This window comes from Manis javanica, chromosome 5 (genome assembly GCF_040802235.1).
Source record: "Manis javanica isolate MJ-LG chromosome 5, MJ_LKY, whole genome shotgun sequence".
Taxonomy (NCBI): domain Eukaryota; kingdom Metazoa; phylum Chordata; class Mammalia; order Pholidota; family Manidae; genus Manis; species Manis javanica.
Genome location: NC_133160.1, coordinates 158,895,586 through 158,919,574, shown reverse-complemented (window position 1 = coordinate 158,919,574; position 23,989 = coordinate 158,895,586). Strand labels below are relative to the sequence as shown.

At 39.7% G+C, this 23,989-nt stretch overlaps 1 protein-coding gene across 3 annotated transcripts in view; it reads left to right on the top strand.

Moving 5' to 3' along the window:
- The first annotated feature begins 8,844 nt into the window (after positions 1–8,844).
- SLIT2 (slit guidance ligand 2) overlaps positions 8,845–23,989 on the top strand; it is a 361,018-nt gene continuing 345,873 nt past the window's right edge. For 2 of the 3 annotated variants that reach the window (XM_073237781.1, XM_073237780.1), the window contains exons 1-4: positions 8,845–9,023; positions 11,656–11,727; positions 12,891–12,962; positions 23,569–23,640. In XM_073237781.1, the coding sequence (XP_073093882.1) occupies positions 8,845–9,023; positions 11,656–11,727; positions 12,891–12,962; positions 23,569–23,640 (395 nt within the window). The remainder of the gene's footprint in view (positions 9,024–11,655; positions 11,728–12,890; positions 12,963–23,568; positions 23,641–23,989) is intronic. The other variant, XM_073237782.1, reaches the window with a different exon arrangement.

The window sequence follows — 23,989 nt, the reverse complement described above, 5'->3', positions numbered from 1 at the left end:
AAGAATAAAATGAAGATTTTGCAATTACACTGAGAAGGGACTAAACACATGCACACACACACACACACACACATATTGTGACTGTGATTCTGAATAGATTTGTAGCTATAATACTTACTTTAATCTCCAAATAAAGCAATTTGGAGTAATTGAATAAGCTTTTAGAATTTACTTTATTTTAATATACTTTTGTAATGGCATTAGAATTACTAGTTTATTTTCATAATTTTTCATTATATTGCTTGAGAAATCATGCATGAGAATAGTTTTCAGTTGTGTTGTCTCATTATCACAATGAAGAACACAGAGCTTAATGAGTTGATTCTTCCTACACAAGATGCAGCTAGTTAGCAATATCTAAAAGTATTTCTGTGTCTTCAGGCACTGTACTTATTGAAAAGTCCAACTTTTTCTTTATACTTAGAAATTCTTCTTTATACAATGTTTTCTCTTAAATTTATATAGACTTGTTTTTCATTAATGTCTCATATGTTATAGAATTTCCATATTGTTTTAGTGGGAAAATATTTCTCTTGTTTTATGTAACTAAGGAGAATGTATTATCCCTAGTCATGAAGGAGAAATGAAATAATCTTATTACTATGAAAAGGAGATGAAAGTGAAATTTTATTTACCCCTGACTGAATGTATGTTGTTTTTTACATTCACCATCCTCCATTAAAAATAACCATAATGCAAATAAGAACATTTATACATGATTTTACAGTTTATATAGTTCTTTCACATACATAGTATTCATTTTATTATCATGAATGTCTGTCATTCATGGATTAGTGAAATGCCTAGTGTTTTGGACCCTGGGTTAAGATCTTAGCTCTACCCTTTCCTAGCTGAGCAAACTTGGACAAGTTATTTAACCTTTCTTGGCTTCATTTCTTTTATCCCTAAGTTAATGTGGGCAACTTACTCAAACTTTTTGTCTCTCAACTTCCTCATCTCTATGAAAATACAGTTTTTAAGGAGGATTAAGTGAGGAAATAAAGTATAACACTTGGCATAATGCCTGCACATTATAAATACTCAGCAAACATTATTTACTGTTATCTCCATTTTATACATAGGACCATCTGGTTCAATAGATAGGCACATGCAAGAAATGGATATGCAGCATATCTTCTACTAATTTATTGTATATTAATATGAAATGAATTAAAATTTTCTTTAAATACTTGTGCAGAATTGCATTTCATCACTGAAGAAACAGAGAGAGTGGTAGATAATACTGATGAAGACATTTACTGCTTGTCACTGAGCAGCCACTTTAGAACTTAGACAGAACTTTTATCTTTACAACATCCCTTTGAATTTTCACAAAACCCTTTAGGAAACTATGACCTTGTATATTGAATAACCACTTCTTTGGACAAAGGCCAAATTGGACCTGCCACATATTTTTGTATTACCAGTGAGCTAAAAATGGCTTTTATATATTGAACTTAACAACTGGTTTTATGATAGGAAATACTTTGGGCCTGAATTAAATGAAATGTCATCTCCCTAAAAAGAATTCCAAAATTCTCATTAGTAGATCTATAATGCAGAAAATTATAACCAGTTGTTATATATTTAATTATGCCAGCAAAACATTTATAGAAATTTATTTTTCTCTTTATTATATTAGTATCTACATAACATCCTCGATTTTGCCTTTTGGCTTGGAAAGCCTAAAACATTTACTATCTGGTTCTTCACAGATAAAGTTTGTCAACTCTTAGCCTAAGACACTAATGTGGTTCTTTATATGAGAAAATTGCTTTTTGGCCATCAGACAGGCACTCACCTCGAACTATATTTTTCCAATAGCGGTTATCAATTGCTTCTGTTAATCAGAGTTGATTTTTATCTAAAATATACAATATTTAGCTTCGGCACTTGAAAATATTTATCTTGACTTTATGTTAGACCACAGTGTATTTCTTTGTAATTGTAGCCTGATACTATGACTCCTTAGGAGGAAGGTCAACCTTTTTCAAATTAACAGGAGTCTGCAGAAGGTGTGAGGTGTTCCAGTGCTTTCCTTCCCAAGTAACACAGAAATATTTTTTTCTTCTGTAAAAATCGAGGAGGCACATTTTTAGACTTAATAGAGTCAAAAGATAAACCCATTTAAAACTATTTACAAATATATTTCCTTTTCCTTGATGGTTACATTTTTGCAAATTTATTTTAACCTTATAAAGCCATTAAAAATTTTCTGTGTGTTTTCCCATGGGCTTTTAAACATCAATGTCTTTGTTAACCTGCACTACTGAGTATTAATTATTTCTTTTACTTTTTCTGTTCTTCCTCAAGTATATTACTCTTGAAATGTTCAAATACCACTGTATTTTGCCTTCACCTCTCCTAGTACATTTTGTCTTAGTTATATATAGAAAAGTCATTGCCCAGTGAACTCAAATCATATAATTTTAGAGAATGTATTATGATGTTTATAAAATGAGTTTGGCATCAGATCAGAATTCTAACTCTGATTTTGCCACTTACTACCTGTATGAACATGACTTACTGAATGAGTTCCTGTGACCCCACATTTCTTAACTATAAATGTGGCATCAAAACATTCTCTCAGATGATTGTAGTGGGAAAGAAGCTAAGTATTTGGATCACAGATATTCCTTAATAAATATAGTTATATTATTACTAAGAACTGGGAAGGATTTATGGTTCAACTGGTCTATCCAAACATTGTATAAATGGGAAAAACTGTGACTAGGAAATCGAAGTGACTTCCCAAACTCTCCAAAGTGACTATCCAAAACTTCCCGACCGTTCCCACTTAGCAGTATATTCAGTTTTCAGAGTTCTCATTTTAATTTCACTAAATCACAAACAAGTTATTTTAGTATGGCTTTCAAACCTTCAAAAAAGTATTGCGGAAAACCAGTTCCTCCCCATTCAAAAGAGTGTTGTGGGAACTAATTATCATGAAACTTATTGTAACCATTTCCAGTGACTCGTTCAAGTAATACTGTAGGCATGGTATGGGCTTGATCTTTCTCGTATTCTTAAAGTATTAGCCCTCAACCCCCCTTCCCAAGGTTTCCCAAGCCTCAGTACAAGAAGCTACTTGACCACTATAATAGTTAATGGAAATTTCTAACCTATTCTTAAAACACAAATAAAATATTTTAGAAGTGTATACCTATTAAAGTAGTAGTAATGATGAAAAAAATGATATTGTCCTTTATTTAATGAGACCTAGCTCTATGCCAGGTGCTATGCTGTTAGTTTGACTGCTATTATCTTAATCTTCACAATAATCATGAACAGTAGGTATTGTTGTTCCCATAATATGTAACATTAAACTGGAAAAAAACATAATGAGTTTTTTAACTGGCTGAGATATTAAAAATAAGAGCTGTTTTCACAGATGGATGTTCTTTCTACTTCTCAAGGCCATTACTTTGGAAAACGAGCGCAAGTTCTTGTTGCCTTTGAGGGGCCATACACAGAAATATTTTGGTGCCCCCTAGAGGTCCTCAGGAAAGTTCAATTGTCAAATGCTAGGGAATGAGAAGCTGAAGCCCGGTCAGGTCAGCAGGCCCTATGCATCATTCACTGATGCTTACCGCTAGGTATTAGGTGGCCTAGATACAACCAGGGTAGCTCTAGAGAACAGTGGTTTTCAATTTTCAGTGCTCATTTAAACCACCTGGAAGGCCGGTTGGAACCCAAGATTTCTGGCCTTCACATACAGAGTTTCTGATTCAGTGGGGCCTGAACATTTGCATTTCTAACTACAGTCCCTGGTATTTCTGATGCTTCTCAGCCAGGAACCACAGTCTGTGAACCACTCCCCTATAGCATCATCTCAGAGTTTAAGCCAGTTCTAGAAGCTGGCTGAATCTCAATACCTTAGGAGTGGCACTGCTGTGGATCCTAGCTCTTCTCTGGTCTCTTTATAAGGACTGTGAACAGTGTGTGTGGAGAGATGTCAACATCTCCTGCATGAGGTGGCAACACTGATGAACTACAGATTCCTCGATCATGGGGAGTTCCAGAGGACCTCTACATACATTTGGTTGCAGGAGCACCAACTGAGGTTTGACGTCAGAGGACTCAGGCTCTGGTTTCTGCCATTTAATCAGACCTGGCTGAAGACCAATGGTCTCACCTGAACGCAAATAATATAGCAACCATCTGGGTTATACTGTGGTTTTAACTCTATCAAATCTCTTGACACTTGGAAGTCATGAAACAAATCTTAGTTAAATCTTTATCTCTAAGATGTTGGGGTTCCATATCTGTATTTCAAACACAAACATTTTGTGAGAAAAATTATGAACACATTTTGCAAAAATGGAAAACAGCAGTTTGAAAGCAGTTAAGTCCATGAAATTATTCTGTAAGTTCCATGAATTTGATCAATGCTAATACTGTTATCTACCATTGTTTTTTTTTTATCATATTTAACCTTTTTTTATTAGTTCTTTTTTCTCTTATTCCTTTTCCCCGTATGTCCCAGTTCCCAATTTTTCTCTAAAGAAAATGAAATTTGAGAGAATGCTTGCTTTTTTTAAAACTGTTTGAGTTTTAGTATCTAAATTATTTCCCAAATTATTCTAGCAACTGAGTTTTTTTTTTCCCTCAACGGTAAGAGACTTGAATGTTGACTCTAGTGGAGTCCATTTCTGTTTAATCCAGGTCAGGATTTATGGAGACCTCATGTGGTGACAAGAGGCACCGCAGAAGGCTTCTTCAGGATGGGTATGAGTCAAAGAGAGACTCAAATCTCATTTGGGAGCAACATAATCCAGAAAGAATTAAGACCTAAAAGTTAATATACTGAAGCATGCAAAGCCTCCAAAAATATCCTGCAAAAATACTGAAGGAATAATATAATAATGTTTTTAAAAATGAGAAACTTGGTCACTCACTATAAATTACCTTTTATATTAACTGAAAAGTTGATGACAGAAATTATGTGCAGGAATTGGTCAGGAATTAGTTGCAGTCTTCCTTTTCTTCATGAAATTCGGTGAACATATCTTCTTCTTTTCAATTTACATCAAATTAAAAAATATGTTGCTGTAGGCATGTTGCCATGAATGTTATTTTCAGCTCTTTTCTAGGTTTTACACAGAAAGGAAAGTGAGCCAGAGGAAAAAAAAATCATACTTTAACTCATTTCTATAACAATATAAATAGCATTATTTATGAATATAGAAATGCAGAATATGTTTTTGCAGTTAAAATAAAGCAATGATTCTATGTGGTGGAGAAAGTTGAACATAAATACTCATATCTTGTTGCTGACAAGGAAACAAGGTTGTGAATTAAAATAATTAGTGTGGTAGTAAATATATTTCAACCAAATTATTTACTGGTACAGACTAAAGAAAATTCACTGTGAGTGGGGAGGAGGAGGGTGGGAGAATCTTTCATCAATGATAGGTATTGTACTTCACCTCATAATTCCTTACAAGAAAATGTGGCTATGGCTTCCACTTACTCTTCTAAAGGAAGTTACATAACAGACCTCTAAGCTAAAATCTAGGAGGACAACTGAGTTAATCAGTATTAAATGTTCTGAAGTTTTTAAAAGAACAGAGCAATATGCATCTGTGGCATTAAAATGAGTAATCCTAAGAGTTCCAATTTGGTTATCTAATGGGTATCCTGTCTTTGATAATGTCCTTAAAATGGCTTGAAGTTTTCCAGGACAGACAAAATGACATAGGTTGAGGTAACCATTATGAAAAGACATTTTGCACAAGTAGGAAAAAAGTTAACAAGTGTACTTGGAGACATTTCGGATTTTCAGGGCACCTACTATGCGGCAGGTATACCGTTGGATGCTGTAAATACAAAAATGATTTGGACAGATCCTCTTGCTTTCAAGGGTGACAGATAATTATGCAAATTATTATCACACTGAGGACAGAATTAGGCTGAGGGCTTGCACTAATTCCTGTGCAAACCATGTGAGGCAGAATGGGACAAGGAAGGATGAAGTGAGACGTTTTAAATCCAATGGAAAGAACTGACTCATGTAGGTAATCATTTCCAACCAGCAGTGACTGGTTTTTGCTGAGAGAGAGAGGAAAGCAGGAAAGTGGTAGCAGTTGCCAGACAGACATCACACGAAAGGGACAAAAAGAAACTTTTAAAAAACAGTGGGGAAAAAATATCCAGAACTTCCCTGAAATCAAGGAAATCTTTTGGTTACAATGTATGTGGCTAGGGATTTTTTTTCCCCTTCCATTCCCTACTCAGAGTAGAATCTCAGACACATTCAAGCCCTTGGTGTTTTGTGAGCGCACTGTATATTCAAGACGTCGACTGAGCATAGTGTTAAGTGTATGATAATAAAGAAAGGGTTAAACGGAAGGGGGTGGCTCCGAGATGGGAAGGCTGGGGAGAGGCTGAAAAACTTGCAAAAACTCTGAACTTTTAAGCTCCAAAAATACACACGTGTGTGTCTGCGAGCGCAGGCAGATCTATTTCCGTAGGATATTTTATTTAATTTTAAATCTTAATCTTTCTCGCTGAGCTGCAAACACTGAGCAGCCCCCTTACGATCGCTTGGCCAAAGACGCAGCAAGGCACTGGCAGCGCTATTTATTTACGAGTCGCGTTCAAAGCCGTGCTCTTCCCACTCCCCCCTGCGATCGACCATCTCCGAGCCTGGGTCACCTCGGGGGCCCAGACGCTGGCGGCGGGGGCCCCGAAACCTCCCGGCTCTCACAAACTTTGCCGGAGTGTGGGAGACGGGGCGCGAGCTGGGGCGCGCGGGAACGCGCCTCCGCCGCCTCCGCCGCCTCCGCCGGGCGCTGGCAGCCGGGGCCTCACCTCTCCGCGGCGAGGTGCGGGCTCCCCGCGCGTAGCCAGGGGGCGGCGCCGAGCGGCGCGGGGCGGGGCCAAGGGGTGGGGGCTCTGCTGGGTATATAAGGCCAGCGCCGGTTTAACTTAAGACTCGGGGTTATTTATCTGGGGAGCGTGCGGACGGAGGCGGCTGGCGGCGGTGGCGGCGGCAACTGCCGCAGACGGTGTTGAAAAAGGCGGCGGCAGCGGCGGCGAGGGATGGGAGCGCCGTGGCTCCCGGGCGCAGGCGGGGGCTGCCGAGCTTTCCCGGCACGGCGGGAGTGCTGAGGAGAAAGGGGAGCGTCCGGGGGCCCGCGGCCGGCTCCGGAGGCACGGGCCGGGTTTTGTTCCGCTGCGCTCAGTGCCGGCAGCCCGAGCGAACAACTCCAGTTACAACCACCACCCACCTCCCCGCAGCCGAGCGAGGCCAGGGCTGCTGCGTCCGTCCTATTGTTTAGACACTTGCCAGTAGCTCGGGAGCCAGCAGAGCCGCCGAGTCCCCGCTCCTTGTCACCGCCTTCCCTCTCGCTCACTCCTCTCCCCGGAGAAGGAGCCTCGGAAAGCAGCCGGGAGAGGGGAAAGGGCTGGACGGACGGGCTGCTCCGCACTACGGCCGCCGAGTCAGGTGCAGCGCCAGGAGCCGGGCGGCGTCGCGACGTCGGCGGGCGTCCTCCTGCCGCGGCCGTGGGGGCCAGGATTCAGAGCCTGGGGAAAGTTCCTGCACTTTGAGAAGGAAGACCCACTTGTGGGCGGCTGTCAAGGGGCGGCCGAGGGGCTGTGCCGGCCCAGGAGCCGGCTCCTGTTTCTTCTACCTTTGCCATCAGGTGTCTGCAGCGGAGCTGCGGCGTATCCGGGAGACCAGAGGGGCCGACGCGCGCGCACACAGGACTGCCATTCAGCTGCCTCCTGGGCTCTCCTCGGAGTAGCGTTCCCGCTGGCCCAACTGCCACCTCGCCATCTCCCAGGACACCCCGGCAGGACCCGGGACGCGGACGCCCCCACCTTGGCCTTGCCACTCCTTCAGGCCTGCTTGCCAGCCAGCCCCTACTCAGTCCTCGCAGGAGCTCACGTCCTTCACTTGGTCCCTTGGATTTCCTCTGCCGGGGTGGTGACCAGTGGATATCCCTGCCGGCTGCGGCAGCCCGATTGCCCTTTTGTCTCTTCTGCGTGACCTCGAGGAAGGCCCTGGGTACGGAGCGTCGCCAAGGACGCCGGGCAGGAGGCGGGATTGAAGAGACATCCTTCAGCGAAGTGCATGTGCGTTTGTAAACCACCCTCGGCTGTCGGGAGACGGCGAGGACCGGTCTGGGCTGCGGAGAAGCCGGAGGCCGTGGGGAGGCCGCGTGAGTGAGCTGCGCCGGGAGCCCCGCAGCGGCCCCCCCCGCCCACCGCTCTCCACTGGCTGCGCGCCCGCTCCGTGCGCCCCCGCGCGCCATGCCCAGTCGTCTGGCGCGCTCGGCTGCGGGCCCGTGGGACTCCTGTGCCTTTTAGCTTCAGAGAGCCCACTTTGATTGAGGCCACCATTTCTCTTGAGCACCCCTCTTCTATCGCGTGCCCTCTCCACTGGGTTCGGATTTGCCGAGGGATCCGTGGAATCCTAGCAGCCTCCGTCCCCGAGCAACCGGCTCCTGCATCGTCACAACCGTTGGGAGCACCAGCTCTTTTACCGCCAAGTTGATCTTTGCTGGCCAGACGACGCGTTGACCTCCTTCCTGCCGCTCTGGGGTCTCCTCGTAGCCTTGGCTAGGCCGATTGATCTTCAGGACCTAAAGTTGCACAAGGAGCGCCAGCTCTGCTGCAGGAGGGTGGAGGGGAAAGAGGGAGGCGTGTACCTGTGTCAACTCTATTGCCCTGAATATTATTACTGTTAACTTGCATATTATTTTGTGCACATTTACCCGGACACTGTGTGGCTAGCTCGGCACCAGACTCTGGGCCTCAGACACAGTGCTGTTCGAGCGGAACAGAGAGCTAAAGAGGAACCCCCGGCGCCGGCGAGCTAGGAGGCGGCGGGGGAAGATGCGCCGCGTCGGCTGGCAGACGCTGCCCCTGTCGCTGGGGTTAGTGCTGGCGATCCTGAACGAGGTGGCGCCGCAGGCGTGTCCGGCACAGTGCTCTTGCTCGGGCAGCACGGTGGACTGTCACGGGCTGGCGCTGCGCAGCGTGCCCAGGAATATCCCCCGCAACACTGAAAGACTGTGAGTATGGGCTTGCCCCCTACCCCCATTGAGGTCGCTCACCCCTTGCACTGAGACGGGGGGGGACCAAACGACACAGGGACCTGTGCCTGGGACAGCCCTCACCAGCTCTCAGGCACGCCCATCCTGGGCTTAAACTCTACGGGAGGGCGAAGGGCAGGAGGGCGCTGCCCGGGGTCGGGTGGGGGGGCGCCTGCCGTGGGAGGGCGGGCCCGCCGGCAGCTGCGCTTCGTCCCTTCTCCCGCTCTCGTCTCGCCACTCGCAGCCGGGTGCCGACGAGTTCTCGGCGCCTGGGGAACCACGGACGGAGGGACAAGTACTCGCAGATACCCAGGGCGAGGGAGACGCGACTTTGTTCCCCAGACTCGTAAAGGGAGTCACCTTGGGGTTGCCAACGCTCGGATTTCAGGGCTGAATCCTCCCTCTTGTCGCCTCGGGGTAGTGCGGGGGGTAGACAGCCAGGGTGACTCAAAAGAGGGAAATCTTTGCTCCTCGGCTTTGTGTCGCCCTCCTGGGGACGGAGGGAGGCGAGAAGTGGTGGTTGGGCTGCTTGGTCCGCCCGGGGGCGCATCTGCAGGCCGCGGGGAGAAGGGTGCCCCAGGACCGCGGCAGCTCCTGCAGTGGCCGCGCGCAGCCCCCCGCGACTTTTCCCCCTGCCGCCCTCCCTTCCCGGTTGAGGAGGCGGCGGCGGCGGGCCCTCAAGGGACTTGTCTGCGCGGGCGACCGCAGCGGGGGGCTGCGTCCCAACGTCTCGGCGAAGTTAGGGCTGGCTGTCCAAGCGGAGCCAGCCAAGTCGCGGGTGACTGCTTTGGCGACCCCGGGGCGCCCGGCTGCCCTCCCCGGCCCGTCCTGCCGCGCCCCAGTGCCCCCGTCCACCTTTCCGGCGGTCTCTGCGTCCCCTCACGTGGCTGCAGTTCCCTTTGCTTCCCCTCTTCGCGCTCTGCTGCCCGCAGGCATCCCCGCCCCGCAGTCTCGGCGAGTCTAATGAAGTAATCGCAGCCCCGCCGTTGACGGCCCACGCGCCCCTTGCGGGGCACCTCCCGAGTTCGGGGCGATGGAGCATGGAGGCCATTCTCTTTGTGATCGCCGAGGCCGCTGCCCCGGGGCCCCGGGCGCGCTCTCTGGGCCGATGCGCGGGGCCTGGCGGGCGCGGGCGAGGACCGGCGGAAGCCCCCGGGCGTGAAGGCTAAGGGCAGAGGAGGGGAGCTCTGGACCTTGTGTAAACCATTTCCTTCGCCCTCACTTTAAAGGCCGCAGTTGAGCCCTTTTTCTTGCTTTCCAAACGGCTCCTCCACTCCCAGCCTCGCCGGGCCGCCCCTCACTCTTTACTCCGCCCGCAGCGTCGGGGCCAGTTGGGGCCTTACCAAGGGTGTCTTGTCAAAAGGTGGTCCACCCCATTTATCTACGGTGAGGGCTAGGGATTCCTGTTACTTCAAATATCCCTTGAAAGACCCCAACAATCGTAGGAACAACTTGATGGCACTTCGCTCATCTTGAAAAGTGGTTTGGGGAAAAAGTAATAATGCAGAATTCGGTTTCAGCACTTGTCATTTCATGCTCTTCACAACAGTTTAAAGTTTGAGTACTAACATGTCTTACTCAACAAAAAGAGAATGCACTCGGGAGAAAATAGCCATTGCATTTCAGGTCCTTGGGGAAACATACTCTCTGTTAGGTCCTTGGGAAATAAATTTCTGTGAGGGAATCTATGAGTTTTCAGAAATGGTTTACTCATTGCTGGCTTATGAACTTATATCATAGGCAAAAGGCAAAATAAACACTTTAAATACAGATGTTTTAAAGCCAAAGGTAAAAGAAAACTTATTTCCATGAAGGAGAACATTGAAACCACAGCAAAGCCTGGTTTTACTTGAAATGATTGGAACCAGGGCAAGTTTAGATCTTGACCTAAGATGCCAGAAAAGGGGGTTGTGACTCTTGAAGGAAACCTGGTGCTGAAATCTGTGCAAAAATGTCAGGGCCTGAATACTATTTCCATTTGCCCCCACTAGTGGTTTTCACTTTACAGACGCAGCGGGGACCCCAGAGCTGCAAATGAAGAGTTTAGTTTTCATACAAACAGAATTGTTGGGAGGTAAATGCCTATAAACGCAGGCCTTTGAAGCGCAGTGCTTTTGATGGAACTCTAACTTTTTTCTTTGCCTTAGGAAGTTTAGCCACCATGCCACCTGAGGATAGGTTCAGAATTTTTAAAGTTTCTGAGTTACAAATCTGTTCGTTTCATGTCCTGGAGGGAACTTCTGGGGGTGTGCCTAACAATAACAGTAAAAAAGAATACCTATGAAGTTAATACATAATCCTTATAAAAACAAAGTTGAAAGCACTCCCGTATACACACACACAAGACGTTTCCTGATAACGTAATCACTTCGTTTGCTTGTCATAGGCCAGCAAGCATGGATTCTGTAACCGTGTTAAGAATCATTTTTAAAACCTTCCTTCAAAGGTCATTCCCATGTTTCTCTCTTCTGCTTTGTAAACTACTTTAGTAAGTGGAACTGATCGTTCATCTTAAAGTTCTCACTGAGTTTATATTTTTCTTTATTTAATGAGATAATGATAGAAATAAAATGGAACTTTGGTTTTCTCACTTTTTTTTTTTTGCTCTTAGGGATTTGAATGGAAATAATATCACACGGATTACCAAGACAGATTTTGCTGGTCTTAGACACTTAAGAGTTCTGTAAGTATGCTCTTTTATGTTTTGAAGAATTCTCTTTTGTTTCTAAGGTTGCATATTTTTAATCATTACTGGCCTCAGTTTTAAAAAATGTCCTAATGACAGAAATATAAAAGTTTTGAAGGTCTTGGTTTTCATTCTTTTTGTTTATCATTGTACTACAAGTTTTAATAAAAATGTAGGCTCTCATTTTAAGATTGGATGCATGCCATAGAAACATTATTGTAGAAATGACCTTAAATGTTTGCTATACCATACCTAAGTGTTTTATGCATATAAAAATGTAGAATAATTGCTTTCACAATATGAATACGTAATGTGAGACATTTGATACTCTTAGGATTTGAGATTAACTAGAAAGAATTTAAGTGGGTCTGCATTTTATTACTAATAAAAAATGTTCATTTTTCTAGCAAACAACACTTAGATATAATTTCTGACATTAAAATCAAGCAATCCAACTTTTTACAGAGGTTTTGGTGGGAAATGTTTTTCTATAAAAAATACGTTGGTCATACTTTAAATTGTTTCTTGTATTTTGTACTTGCAGCTTTTATGAAATGATTGCAATTTGATTACTTCTTTTATTAGATTGAATTAGTTCTGAGTGAACCATCCTTTGAGATTTAATGTAATATAAAATTATTTTACCCACAGATTTGTAAATACTTATATCACAGTGAACATATACTTTTGATCAGTGTGTGTTCAGAGTTCAACTTGCAAAAGACACTTTTTGGCCATTATGAATTTTTCTAATTTCTGATGTATATCCATAAGTGAATTGAAGTATATACATAATGAATTGCTGTATATTGATTCTTTCAGTTAAGAACTCAATCAGTTTTCTAAAACCAGCCATCAGAGCTGGAGTGTCCCCGGTCGGTTTTCAGGATATACCATAGCTCAAGGTTCACAGTTTTGACAAGTAAATTTCATGAGAAATTGCATTACATTAGTATTTTCTATGAAAGTTTTGTGATGTGGACTTTATTTCCCTTCTCTGATTTTTCTCAAGTACACCATCGTTAAATTTGATACTGAATCTCAAACTAGAGCAATATTTAACTTTATGAAGGGAAAAAAGTGCAAGTTTTCACTTGCTGAATTGAAACTCACTCAGATGAGTGGTAACGTTAAGACTCCTGTTATACTTTGCATTTCAGTCAGCTTATGGAGAATAAGATTAGCACCATTGAAAGAGGAGCATTCCAGGATCTTAAAGAACTGGAGAGGCTGTAAGTATTTTCAATTCCGAACTTATGACGACATAACTGTATTTTAAAAAATACTTGAGTTTCAAGAACCATGTCTTCAATTTCACATTGTAGGTTTTGGAAGTCTCCAGAAACAAGAGGTTGACTAAGGGATTTTTCAGACAAATTTACAATTAGAAAGTGTAGAATTTTTGCTACAAAGTATTAACTTGTAAAAAGCTCAAAAATACTCACTTTTCTGAGACATTTCCGTCCTTGGTAACCATTACTTTGATACATAAAGATGTACATGTTTTTCTTGTTGTTCATTTAGTTTGTTTTATTTGCTTATATAGGAAGCAAGGTAGTAATTATATTTGCATTTATGTGCATTATGGAAAAAATAAGTTTTTCTAATAGTTACTTTAATTTCCATGTTGTTGGTGTGTATGTCATTAGTGACATATGAAGAAATATTTTAAATCTTAGTGGTAAAGATTTGCTTTCTTGTATTTAACACTTATGGTGAACATTGTTAATAACAGTTATTTACAATTTTATTTCATTATTTTACAGTAGTTTTCTAAATATTGCTGTTGGAAAAAGACTGTAAAGATCAGTAGAAGTGGAAGTAAGAATTACATTATCAAAGGGTGGTCATTTTAACATTGATTCTTTTTTCCAAAAAGATCAGATGTGAACTTCAGACTTTAAAATATATTTTCACATTTTCAGACACAAATCTATGGACTGATATATATTACTTAAGGGCCATTATAATTTTATGTTTACAGTGTATATCTAAAAGACAAAACCTCTGTCTGAAGTAATTAATGTAAATTACACACTTTGTATGTAATTCCATGTCTCATATGTCTTGATATTTCAAGTTTAGTTGGTTTTCATGTTTTAAGGGCAAAACCTGCTCTATTAAAAGTAGCAACAACTATTTTAGTACGTTTCCATGTCTGTTTTAACAGGCAGTAGAAATAAAAATTATATTTAAAATAATGAAATATGAAGTTCACTTCAGGCATAGCACATACTCAGACTCACTGAGCCCAAATGCAAAAGTTAATTTTGTGTAGTTGTCTATAAGTAGAAAAATGGCTTGTCAAATTCTAAAATATTTATAAATATATAGCCTACATTTTTATCTCCTCAAGTAAAATTAAACACAGAGATGTCTCATTATTTTACTATAAAATTTTGTCCATGATAAATATTACAATATTGGGAATATAATTGTGGATTTCAAAATAAATTTAAATACTTTGACCTAGGTTGGAGGATAAAAATAAGGTAAACATTTGGTTAAGTTCATAATCTCTCTCTTAATATATAAAACACTCTAAAAGTATTCATTCTTTGCTGTTCTTCATGGGCTTTCATGACTAGCTAATTCCTAATGAATGTCTTGCAAAGGTATTTTTAATTCATCCATTTTTGAATGTTTCAATATAATTTAAATGTTTTAAGATGGATAGATAATTGAAAATTATTTAACGTTCACAGTTTTTCATAAACTTAGTTCTCACATGGAAAACATATATTTTTTGATACTTAAATAATTTCCAAACCATTGAGGGAATCTCAGGGGCTTTTCATGTAGTCTCTATTTCCTTATATTGTAGTTTTAAAAATTTTCAGAAACACTAGAACAGCAAACTCTTATTATTTTTCAAGTCACTTTGGAGTATCATTTTAAATTTCATCTTGAATAAATTAACCTTTCCTAAAAATTATTAACCAGATGCCTTATAATCTGAAATCTGATTAGAGTTGTAAGTAGGTACTATTTTTTGACTTTTCCTTCCCTTGGGAATGTCACTTCATCTCAGAACAATTTTCTATTCTATTAAGATGAAGTCTGATGTTTCAGAGTGGGAGGAGGATTTGTAAGTTTGAATGAAAACTAATATATATGCAGGACTTCTTTAAATTACCCCAGCTGTTGGCTGAGAGCAAATATTTCATATTTGTGAGGAAAAGCTGAGAAAATTCCTTTTGTTTACAACTGCCAAGTCCATCTGATGGAGGCACATTGTTTTCTGACAGCCAATTCATCTCCTTGGGACTCTGGAATTCAAAACCATTTCGTAGGAACATTGTGGATACACTTTTCAAATATTTATTTTTTTTAATATATTAAATGGCAAGGCAGTTTTGCTGAAGAATGCATTCACATTATTCTGAAATAAACTATCTTAAATTTTGTTTAGTATATTGCTTAAAAACTTTAAAATAAAAAAAGAACTACCCAGAGATTACCATAATTGAAGTACTGTGACCTGTGGTATATATAGTTATTGTAGCAGGTGGTATCATAAACATCACAAAAATTGCTTTTTTTACCCCAAAATGTTGCAAGAAACAATGTAAGAAACAGGAAGTGATCAATGATTAATTATTGGTTGTGTGAGTTTATATGGTTTTTAGCAATTTAGATAGGAAGTTTTAAATTCAAACTCTAAGTTATGAAAAGATGGTTAAATGCAGGTTTATATTTTAACTGTCATTCATACAGCATTTATAGTAACTTAATTTTCATTCTTTGTGTTAAGAACAAAAAATAAAAACATTAGCTTTATCTGTGTGTAATTCATGATTCTAACTTTTCTACCATTTAAAAATGATAAAATCAAAACAATTCCATATGATACTTGTATTTCAGAATTGTTAGTTTCTGTTTATGTTGATAGAGACTTAAGTCGATCTAGAGAAAGAAGACAAATATGAAAACAAAGATGAGATCATTGTTATCTTTTTTAGAAATCCGCCTTTTAATCTGTAAGAAATAGGGTCATGTTGTTAGGCTGAATTTAATTTTTGCATAGAATGAGGAAGTTATTTGTAAATCAGAGCATTATAGCTTGGTAAAAAGAAATTTTTTCCACTTCAAAGAATTGAAGAAATACAAAGTCATCACTCAAAATGTCAGGAGGCAGAGGGATATTATAATCTTCCCTCCCTCTTTTCATTCCCTTCTTCCTTCCCGGTTTTCCTCTCTCCCTTCTTTCTATTGTATATAAAACAGCATCAGGTGATGTAATCATCATCATCAGAATGTGCTTGTGAATCATTGTAAAAGAAGTTTTAATCACACCTACACACCATGAGCACACATCACTTCCTGTCTTGACAGTTTTCTACTGTCCTCTCCGACCTAGCAGGTGCAGGGGCAGATTTCCATGGAAGCTCTGTGTTGCGAGTGTACCTGTTAATCTGGGAATAAAATGAAGCCTTAAGAATGTGCCTTATGTAGATTGTTTTAGCAGGTCTCATATTATTTAATAAAAATGTTAAAATGAAATCTCATGTAGGTAAGTGACCAGATAATTCAACAGTAATTAACCAAGGAAAACAAACCACAAATAGGCTACAGGACAGAACTGGCACACTTATGAAGTATACATTTTTATGCTTCACAGAAGGTACCTGTGTATATATGCCATGAAGTCTCCATGCTAAGTTAATTCAAGGTTTTTCTTGCTGGTGCATTAATGTCTTAGAGGTTTAAATAAGTCACATTGAGACTGATGACTTTTGTGGACTAGTGTAAAGTACTGTTACTCACTTACAGTTTATGGGATTATACTGAAGTCATTAAAGTTCTATTTTATGAAGGTTTTCTAAGGAGACTCAGGCCACTTCAGGGTCCCACTAGTGGGCACCAGTCATTTTTGCAAGTTCCTTGCTATCACAAAAGCAAGAGTATGAGAAAGTGTTTGTAATTTCTTAGGGTTGTCAAAAAGTTTGAGGACATTTTATCCTAAATGCAATGAAATGCTTACATGCAAAATAAAATACTAGCTTATGTTAATGCAAGTCAATAGCATACCCCAGAAAACTCTTGGATATTAGGCTTTGAGTTAGCTTCACGACCATAGTAAACCCTAATGATTAGGAAATTGCAGAAGTGATAAAGACAAGGGCTTGGCCTGTTTTTCTTTTCATACCAATAACATGTAAAGGTAGTCTTTGAAGACAAATACTGCTTTATACTCCCCAAGATTTAGTATCTTTGGACTTGAAATTACATTTTTCTACTAACTTTGTCACTTAATATTCATTTCTGCTTCAAAAATGAGTCTTGAAATATTATTAAAAAACCATGGAGCAAATCCTGGAAAGTAAACCTGTACACTTGAATGTATATAAGTTTCTACCAAATTGATATAAAGAAAATACTCATTTTAATTTAGGAAAGTCTAAATCCCTTTACAGTGGAACCTAAATTTGACTAAGTACTACACTGTCATGGAAGGATGTCTAAAAGGCACATTTGGGTTTTCTTTAAGGTAATGATGAGTTAGTTGTCCTGTGTGCACACACCATTCATAAGCACATGAAGCCAGTGTGAGGCTGAAGAAGTACTAAGGCCCTCTAGAATTTTTTTTTGTGTGTGTGTGTGTTTAAGTCACTATGCATGAATTCAAGTAGAAAATACATTAAACAGGTTTGAAGAAAAAGATGTTCACGAAGATGTAGAGAATCCTTTTTCTGATAAACCCTACAAGTTACAGGCAACACATAACACATTCCTTTTCTTAAAGTGAGGGCGAACAGTGCTGATCTCCTTGGAAAAGAAAGCCAAGGTCATCTCAAAAAGAATTATTCTTTGGCATCTTTATGCCCAAAATTAAGATCATTGCAGTTATTTCCTTAGGAAAGGGTCTTTAAAGAACATGCCAAACTTTAGTAACAGCAGCCAAGTATGTATACTGCATGAGATATAAGTGCTCTAGATGATCAAGTGTGTAACATTTAGTTTGTGATACCCTCTAAATGCCAATTATTCTGACCTGTTTATAAGTGATACTGAACTACTTTAAATTATGTACTGATTGTGGCCAATAGGCTTTAATGCACAGGCACTATGAGAAGTTTAGCAGAACACTGAATCCAACGGAGGATTTCTTATGGAACGTTTTTTAATGGGCCATGAAGTTGAACTGTGGTGAGAAGGCCTGTTTGCTCTTTGTGGGACTGTTTTACAAATTCTGAAGCCGCAAGGCTGTTTATTTTTCCCACATCTGTTTTGGGCTCATCCTTTGTGACAGTGTTTGCAGGATGCGGTGTCCTTTATTCCTCCTCTGGAATGAGTCTCCTCGTTTGCACTGTTACAATGTATTTGTGGAAGCAGCGAATGTCAAATATTTTACATTGAGTTCTGTCTTTCATTCCTGTTGGATACCTTTCTGCTTGAATTATGCCTTCTAGACTGAACTGTACAATTTACCATGGAATGGGACACTTTTATGCACGGACTTTTATATATGTTGCTCTTACCGTTTCTCAAAGCAATTTATATCTGCTGGGCTGAAAGAAATACTGGTGAAAATGCCTTCAGATGGAAAGTTTGGTAACAAGAGGGCTGATTGGTGATTAATAAACTTGGAATATTGCTTTAAGATAACATTTACCAAGATTATAGGATTGTTCTCTTTGCAGCCTCCATCCAGTCTGGTTGCTGGTATACAGTTCTGGAGATTTGGCTGTGTGCTGCTGTTCTAGGTTCTGTCAGGGAGAGTAGGGTGCAGACAATCTAGACTGTCCTCTGCTTAGACACTCGGTAATTTTATATGCTGTCGCCCGGTGTCCTGTGGAACATGGCAAGTGCTCATTGGTTATACTGTTGACTATGCTTTCTAAAGAGATACAAATTCCTTTCCTCCTTTTTAAAATCAGAAACACTAGATGAGTGACCTCAGAAAGCCCTTGGTTTCAATTCCGCTGTGAAATATTGATCAAATTACTCCTTCTTTCAAAACCTCAGTTTCCTATCATTAGAACAGAGATAATTATATCTCATAATGACAGTAAATGATTTAGTAAGATAATGTATATGGTTTCCCAAAATGCTTGGCACATAGTTGGTGCTAAAGAACTATTGTTAGTATGCATTCCAATGTTTCTCTCCTTTTTTCAAAAACCCAGTTTAGAAGTTATTTTATCTTATTGAACTAACAGATGTGTGCATAACACATTTGACTTTGATACATCCATATTTACTATCATTTTCATTCTGATTTTCTTCTTAGAATATCAATGGAAGAAATGTAAAGAATGTACAAATGTACTCCAAGTTTTCAGAGTATGTCTCACAATCATTTTCATTCTGAATATGTAGACAAATACCAACAAATAAAGGGAGTGGAGAGGAAGCAACATTTTTACTAATCAATTTTGATTTCCCCACCATGAAATAAAAAGGGTGAAATTATCATTGATATTACTAATGAAAATATAAACTTTATTCACTTAGTACTACCTAAATGTTAAAATCTTTGCTTTAAAAATGTGAGAATAAAAACATCTAAAAAAAACTCAAGTGGAAATTTACCAGAGAAGGCATTTCTGTTTAAGAAATTCTAGGTTGTACATGATAGACTCATTAAGGTGACCTTTATTAAATGTATATCACAGAACAGGCACACTGCTAAAATGCATTTACATCAATGGGTCAATGTGAGGCATACATTCTTCCCTGGCTTTGGTAAAATTGTTTCCATTGTACATTTTGGATTGGGGTGAAGTTTGCAAATATTTGTTGAATTGAGATGAAAACTGGCAAAATAAGAGATTATAATCTTTACCAATGGACAAGTCACAGGAGCAGCTGACAAAATATAATTTGAAACAATGCTTGTCAATAATACTCAGGCTGCTTATTAAATTGAGGTTGTTAAGAATCAGAATTTTGGAGACCAATGGTGTTTTGTGCAATACAGAAACATTCACCCACTGAAGGTCAAGTTTAAAACTAGCCTGTAGCACAGAGGAAACCTTTTACTGGGATCCCTCTCATCTTTGCCCTGAGAACAAGTGTTTTAGAGACACACATTATACACCTTCCTGGATTCGTGAGTTACCATCCAGAGAATTCTCAGTCAGCCCTGAGATTTTGTGGGCAGATTCCATCTTACTGGAATCTATTATCTTTCCTTCTACACATTGGGTAGCCTTGCTCTGAACCATAAGGAATCAACCCACCTGGTATACTTACTGGAGCTAGTTTATGGTTGCTCCTTTAAATACTCCTCTGAAATACTCTTGATTCGCTACAGACTTGTTTTCCTGGTCTGGACCCATCAGATTTTAACTTCTTCAGCTGATTTACATTAGTTATTATTGTGACTGTTGTTTTTAAGTGCTGTTTTAAGTGTTTTCAAGTGTTGTTTTAAGTGTGGCATTAAAAATAGCTAGGTTATTCTTTCTCCAGTCCTGTTTAGAAATTACTATGCACTTTAATAGTTTAAAAGTCATTTTGGATTTTAAAAAGTTGTCTTCAGTTTAAGGATTTAGCTAGGGACTATTGTACAAGAATCCCTGCTTTCCAACTTTTTTCCTTTTATTAATATTTTGGAAGAGCTTCGTTTTTTGTTTTAATGTTTGTATTACCATTTATTCTTGGCATTGATGGAAGAAAGAAGACCAGGAGCCAAAAGTGTATGATTATTATTTAAAGGAAAAAGCTCACACTCCTTTTCTATGCATGATATCACATCCCTTATTATTTGCCCCTTTTGTATGATACTTTGTCTTGTATTCATGGTTGGCTTAGGCATATTAAGATAATTCATAATAATTTTCATGGAATGATGAGAAACCACCTGAATTCAGGGAAAAATGTTTTAAACATATCCTTCCAACTTTAGCTTTTCTATATAGATCTTTACAACAGCAAGCTGAACATAAAACTAGTTAAAAGTATGATGTTTTATTTTCAGATAATTAATTCATAGGTATTTAAGAATTAGGCTCTATGAAACTATGTTTTCCCAAGGAAAGACTGTTGAAAAGGAAAATTTCAACAGCACATTATTTTGCATTGTTGTTCAGGAGTAATTTAGACCACGTCTCTTTGAGAGAAGTGAGAGAAGTGACTCAGAAGGTATGTTCTGGAATCACCCTACCTGCATTCAAATTCTAACTTTCCTTCCTATGAGCTGTGCACCTCTCTCCAAAACAGCAGTAACATTAGTACCTACTGTTGGGATTCTTTGGGACAATGAATGAGGTAATTCACATAAACCTCTCAGAACAGTGACCATGATGTAGAAACTTAATATATATTAGCTATTATGTTTGGAATGAAGTAAGAACTACTTGGAACATGAAAATAGTAAGAAAAAGACATCACTTGCATTCAATCTGAAATACCTACTTTCCCACAGCATCCGAAATTATGCCCATGTAGGGCCATTGACTGGAAATTCAGTAGCAGCTGTCAGTTCCTTGTATATCTGAACTTGTTCAAACGTAACGGATTCCTTCCAACTTCCAGACAATGTTGAGAATGACAGGGCGAGGGAGGTTGATGGAAGGGGAAGGAGATACTACTGTACAGGGCACATGAAAGGAAGTTTGGCAGGGGGCTCTGGTGAGCTGGAGAGTGGCATAAACCTGGGGCAGGCACAGGTGCCACAGAGAACATGCCAGAAGAAAGATGGCCAGATAATAGAGTGCACATGCTAGGGACTGCTGATTCTTCCAAAACACAAAAAAATAACTGTATGTTCTTATTTGGCATATCCTGAGAACCTACCAAGTGCCAGAGAGGAAAGGAAAGGAAAGGAAAGATCTTTATACCCAAAGAGCTTTCAACCTGTTGGGAAACAGACCAGTACCTGAATAAATACAATGCGATATGAGGGTCTCTATCACATGCCATGAGGAGATGGAGACACAGCCAAGGAAAGAACTAACTCTGGTAGGAAAATCAGGGAAGTTTCACTGAGCACTTAAGAAAGAATTATTTGGAGAAAAGAGAAAGCTGCCTTTTGCAGGGACTGGGGACTCAAGGACCATCCTGGTTGTGGCTGCAGAATCATGGCTGATGCTTGTTTGCTTGATGGCTTGTATGGGATTACGATGGTTGGACTGGACTGGCTTTTTGAATAATGAGGGGCTTTGCAAGACTGCTTGCTTCCCTAGAAAAATGCTCATTACCGCTGTTGTGAGTATTTGTAATCTATTTTTTGAAAGAAAAATATAACAAGGTTGTGAGGTATATTTTATCCCAATTGTGTAATACTTCCCTCAGTATCATGCCCAACAAAGAAAAATGAGTAAAAGCTTTTGGTTTCACTTTAAATTTAGCCTTGTTAAGTACTTTATTCATAAAAATTAGTGGAAGTGAGAAGTAAGCTCACCATTTCTCCTCTAATTTACTATTTCCCCCTGACTATCTTGGCATACTTTTTTTATGAGTATACATTTTATTAAGTGCTGAGAATGTTTCTGTAGATGACCAACTTCTTTATGATAATGAGTTTAAGTAACAAAAGTTATGGTTACCATCACTGTCTCAGGACATTTTAGAGTTGGAGGATATTCTGAGGTTTACCTGGTATAACTTTTCAGCCACTGTAGGAATTCTTTTTATTATAGCCTTTGCAAGGGGAAAAAAAATGCATAGACTCTGCTTGTATATATAGCAGAATAAGGAGTCGGGAGTTCCTCAAGGCAGATTATTCCATTGCCTAGTATCTCCAATTCTTACAAAGGTCTTCCCTATGATCCACTTTCTTAAGAGTCATAATCACTAGTGCCATTTTGGCCTCTAGACCAAATAAGTGTAATTCTTCTTCCACTGATGACTTTAACTATGTCAAGATTGATATGCCTTCTTTTCTTGTCCTCTTAAGATGTATCATTATGACTTTAAATATCTCCAGTTTATTCAGTGTAATATTAGTTTTCAGTACCTCCTTATACTCCTGTAGAGCTACAGAAGCTTATAAATCATTTAAATATACATTTTGCATCAGTTTATCATCATTTTATTTAAATTTGGGGATGGAGAGAGATAGACATTTATTTTCACTGAAATGTTAAGCTGTTTACTTTGAATAAGTGGGATTGGGATATTAGTACATCAGGACCAGAGTTTATCCACCCTTTAGCAAGTGTACACAGTCCAAAATAACTTAGTTATATGGCATTAGGGCTTAAATTGAGTTAGAGGGGCAATTAAATTCTTTTCCAAAACATTTGAAACATTCCAATATCAGTCAAACATTTAAAAAGACATTACTTAAACAATTACTTAGAACTATGAATTATAGCCACTATTAGTTATAACTCAGGCTTCCTTTGAGTTAAGGGTCAAGAATTGTGTGTTGAAGTCTGAACTTTGAGGTTTTCTTCTGATTTTGTCTATAGGGACAAATCACACCAGCATTTTCTCACACTATTTTTCCGTAACTAAATGAAAAGCTAACAAAATTGAAATTGCCATCTTCTCACAATGCCTTGGCTGAAATTTTATGTGTTAAGAATTATTTCAGGGTACCATTTACTGTGGCATTTCTGCTCTCTATTGAATTCACCTAATCTAGACACCAGAGTCTTGCTCAAGAAATCCTTTTTCATTGTGTATATTCTGGCTGACTGATGTTGCACGGGATGTGAGTTTTCGAGTTTAAGCCCCCATAATCATCTGAGTAAGCATAATGGAAAATTGCTTTAAAGAGTCATGTAACAAAAGGTGTAACCAGCTTTTGATTTGCAATGCCTGAATTCTCTTGAATGTCATTTCTTTCCTGAGAACAGGATGAGGCATGACACTACCAAATCACTACTGAGTCTTTGTTGGATATTTTTTGCATAACATATGCTTTGTTTTTGTTTTTCTCCTAAGGCGTTTAAACAGAAATCACCTTCAGCTGTTTCCTGAGTTGCTGTTTCTTGGGACTTCGAAGCTTTACAGGCTGTAAGTAGACAGAATTAGTTATTGTTGCTTTGGGTAGTACCTTGTGTTTTATTAAATGTATTTTTGGTTCTGTTTCCTTGTGCTTTCCTGGAATCGATTCACCAATAGATTAATGGATTGAAAGTTTGCCTTTGTTTCTTTTTTTTTCTCTTATGGAAATTTATGATTGGTTTTCCAGTGCTTCTAGGTGTTTTATTTGGTTAGGATTTAGCAGTATATGTGTTACTGTAATTGTATTATTCTTTTTCTGTCATGTGATGTTGCTTTGCCTTCTTTGTGGAAACTGAGTTCTGAAGGGAAAAATTGCCACTGTAGTTCCTCTTCAGAGAAAGTTGGCAGTGTTTTTTTT